The sequence below is a fragment of the Nannobrachium achirus genome (genome assembly GCF_963921795.1).
Source record: "Nannobrachium achirus genome assembly, chromosome: 21".
Classification (NCBI taxonomy): domain Eukaryota; kingdom Metazoa; phylum Chordata; class Actinopteri; order Myctophiformes; family Myctophidae; genus Nannobrachium; species Nannobrachium achirus.
The window spans coordinates 42,121,932-42,124,923 of NC_137828.1; the positions used below are offsets into that span (position 1 = coordinate 42,121,932).

Genomic DNA, 2,992 nt, shown 5'->3' on the forward strand with positions numbered 1-2,992 from the left:
CCTTGGTGTAGCACACCAAAAGATAGCAGCGTTTTGTCAGTTCTCAATGTGTCATGCTGCGACGCATTGTGAGCTTGTAGATCAGCTACTGCCGGTATGTGACACCAGCGCTCAACTAATTATAAAACAGGCAAGTGGGTCAGTGCCTATTAGAGATGTAACAATAAAAAACAAATCCGATGCCCATAACTTGCACATCGGTCAATAGTGAGTACCGATCCGATTCCAGTAAGTAATTTAAACAAATCTAGGACAGTGGTTATCAAAGTGGGGTTCAACGACCTTGGGGGGGTTCCCAATAGACCCTTATACAGTAGGTCTCTAAATCTGAGAGGGTACAAATGGAACCAAATGCGGGTCCATTTGGTTCCATTTGTACACACTCCGAGTTATGGTGGTCCTTGGAAATTAAAAGGTTTGAGAACCACTGATCTAGGACTAAATAAAAATTCCATTAGTGATTGTTAAAGTTAGTCAAATAATAACAAATGAAAATATCATGTGATAAATTACATGGTATGGGATTGGCATAGACTGAGATACTAGCCAATAGCAGCATTTTTAGACCGTATCGGCAGCTTTTCCGAGACCGGTACCGGAACTACTCTAGTAGTGCATAGGCCTACATATTGTGGGTATTATTAATGATATGTTGTATGGTCCCTTTAAGAGCCCTGTGTCCCTTTTTGAGAATGAGTCCCAACTGTGTGTGTGTGTGTGTGTGTGTGTGTGTGTGTGTGTGTGTGTGTGTGTGTGTGTGTGTGTGTGTGTGTGTGTGTGTGTGAGTGAGAGAGTGAGTGTGTGTGCATGCTGACCATGGCCTCTTGGCTTGTCACCAGGGGGAGGTGGACTGCAGCAGACCAGTGAGAGAGGAATAGCTAACTGATTCTAACCTCCCCAACAAACCCCCCTGTTTAAACAGCAGCCAGTCCCGGCTGAGGCCACACCACACAGCATGTCCTTATCAACCAATGGAATGCAACAGCTGCGCGGGGGAGCAGCAGGGTGGGCTGGTCTGAAACCCCCCTGCCAGACCCCCAGCTGAATCCACTCCACTCCCCCCTCTCTCTCTCTCCAAGCAAGGCAAAGCGACGCGCCGGGGCTCCTGAAAGGCAGCTCAACTAAAAAGTGAGCCAGAGGAGAGACACACACAGCCAGAGACACACTGGTCTCGGCACAGAGAGAGAGAGAGAGAGAGAGAGAGAGAGAGCTGCCGCACATTCAAAATAGAGAGCGAGAGAGATAGAGAGAGGCTGGGAGAGAGAGAGGGGCTGTGTGTGTGTATGTGTGTGTGCATGTGGGAGAGCGAGAGAGCTAGAGAGAGAGAGGAAGACTGAGAAGGAGAGTCAGGGACAGGCAGCTGCTGAAAGGAGAGCACAAAGAGAAGGAAAGTGGAGCAGGGGAGGGGAACCGGAGGCTTGGGAGAGAAGAGGGAGAGAGACAGAGAGAGAGAGGGAGAGAGAGGGAGATAGAGAGCCACAGTCACAGAAGAGAAGGAGGGAAAGACAAAAGAAAAGAGAGGAAGATATTAGCCATAAAGCAGAGGGTGAACGGAGGAGGAGGAGGAGGGGGACGGAGGAGCTGCTAAATGGCTACGGAGGAGACGGCGGGGGGAGCCAGGAAAGCCACCAAGAGCAAACTGTTTGAGTTCCTGGTCCATGGAGTGGTGAGTGTCTCTCTGTCATTCTCTCTCCCATGGACGGACTGGAGCGAGCTGAGCTCCACCGGCCATGTGTGTGTGTTGTACCGTACTGCTGTATGGGTGGGTGTGTGCGTGCGTGCGTGTGAGCGTGCGTGCATGGATCGGCGCAGCAGCAGCGGTCTGTGTGTGAGAGATAGCTGGGTAAGCTGGCCATGTGAAGGTTATTTCCAACCCAGCCCCCCCCCCCCCCCCAATCCCAGCCTGTTAAGAAGAAGGGGAGAGAGAGAGAGAGAGAGAGAGAGAGAGAGAGAGAGTTAGCTAAGAAAGAATGGTAAATAGAACAACATGGATGAATGGAGCGGAGAGCAGGAACAGCCAGGGGTCTTCAAGCATGTAGTAAAGAGAAGGAAGATAATTGTAGAAATAGCGGCGGTGGGTGGGTTGTTGTAGTAGCCAGCCTGCCAGCCCCCTTCAGCAGAGAGAGAGAGAGAGAGAGAGAGAGCGACCATGCTTTCTCTCTGGGAGTCAAAACGACTGGCTGGTTCACACACACACACACACACACACACACACACACACACACACACACACACACACACACACACAAACACACACACACACACACACACACACACACACACACACACACACACACACACACACACACACACACACACACACACACACACACACACACGCGCGCGCACACACACACACACATACACACACATGCTCCCTAGTCGCCTTCCTCTGGTCAGCATGTCTAGTGGAATGGATTTGAGCATATATGGTCATTCGGTCGTCAAAAGGAGTGGAGAATGAATGAATGTGGCATGAGACGAAATGCAGTCAGGAAACCAAAGCATGCAGAACAATAAAGCCATTCATATTAAAAAAAAAGGAAAGAAGAAAAAAGCTAGTATGAAATGTCAAGTAGGGGCTGCTATATAATGCATGTGTTGTGTTTCTAGTGGGAGCTTGGGGAACTGTTACCATAACCTCATAGCTAGTGTTAATAAAGCCACCCGTGGGAGAGAGGACAGGACAATAGTGGTTTGTTTTAGTAATGAGCTGGAGTTAGACTAGATAGACCGAGGCTGGGGAGAGAAGGTTAAGAGGAAAAAGGTGAGGATTAAATCGTCGCTTCTTGGGTTCAAACTTCCATGACAGCCGTGAATGAGAGCTCAGATGTTTTTGAATGACTAAGATTTACCACAGGAAGAAGGCAGACTATTTATTATAACACGGTGTGTGTGTGTGTGTGTGTGTGTGTGTGTGTGTGTGTGTGTGTGTGTGTGTGTGTGTGTGTGTGTGTGTGTGTGTGTGTGTGTGTGTGTGTGTGTGTGTGTG

General features: G+C 49.2%; 1 protein-coding gene across 4 annotated transcripts in view; it reads left to right on the forward strand.

Annotated features, from left to right (window-relative positions):
• Positions 1 to 1,003: 1,003 nt before the first annotated feature.
• smarcd3b (SWI/SNF related BAF chromatin remodeling complex subunit D3b) overlaps positions 1,004 to 2,992 on the forward strand; it is a 66,074-nt gene continuing 64,085 nt past the window's right edge. For all 4 annotated transcript variants that reach the window (XM_080752211.1, XM_080752213.1, XM_080752212.1 and 1 more), the window contains exon 1: positions 1,004 to 1,666. In XM_080752211.1, the coding sequence (XP_080608337.1) occupies positions 1,589 to 1,666 (78 nt within the window). In that variant the 5' untranslated portion in view covers positions 1,004 to 1,588. The remainder of the gene's footprint in view (positions 1,667 to 2,992) is intronic.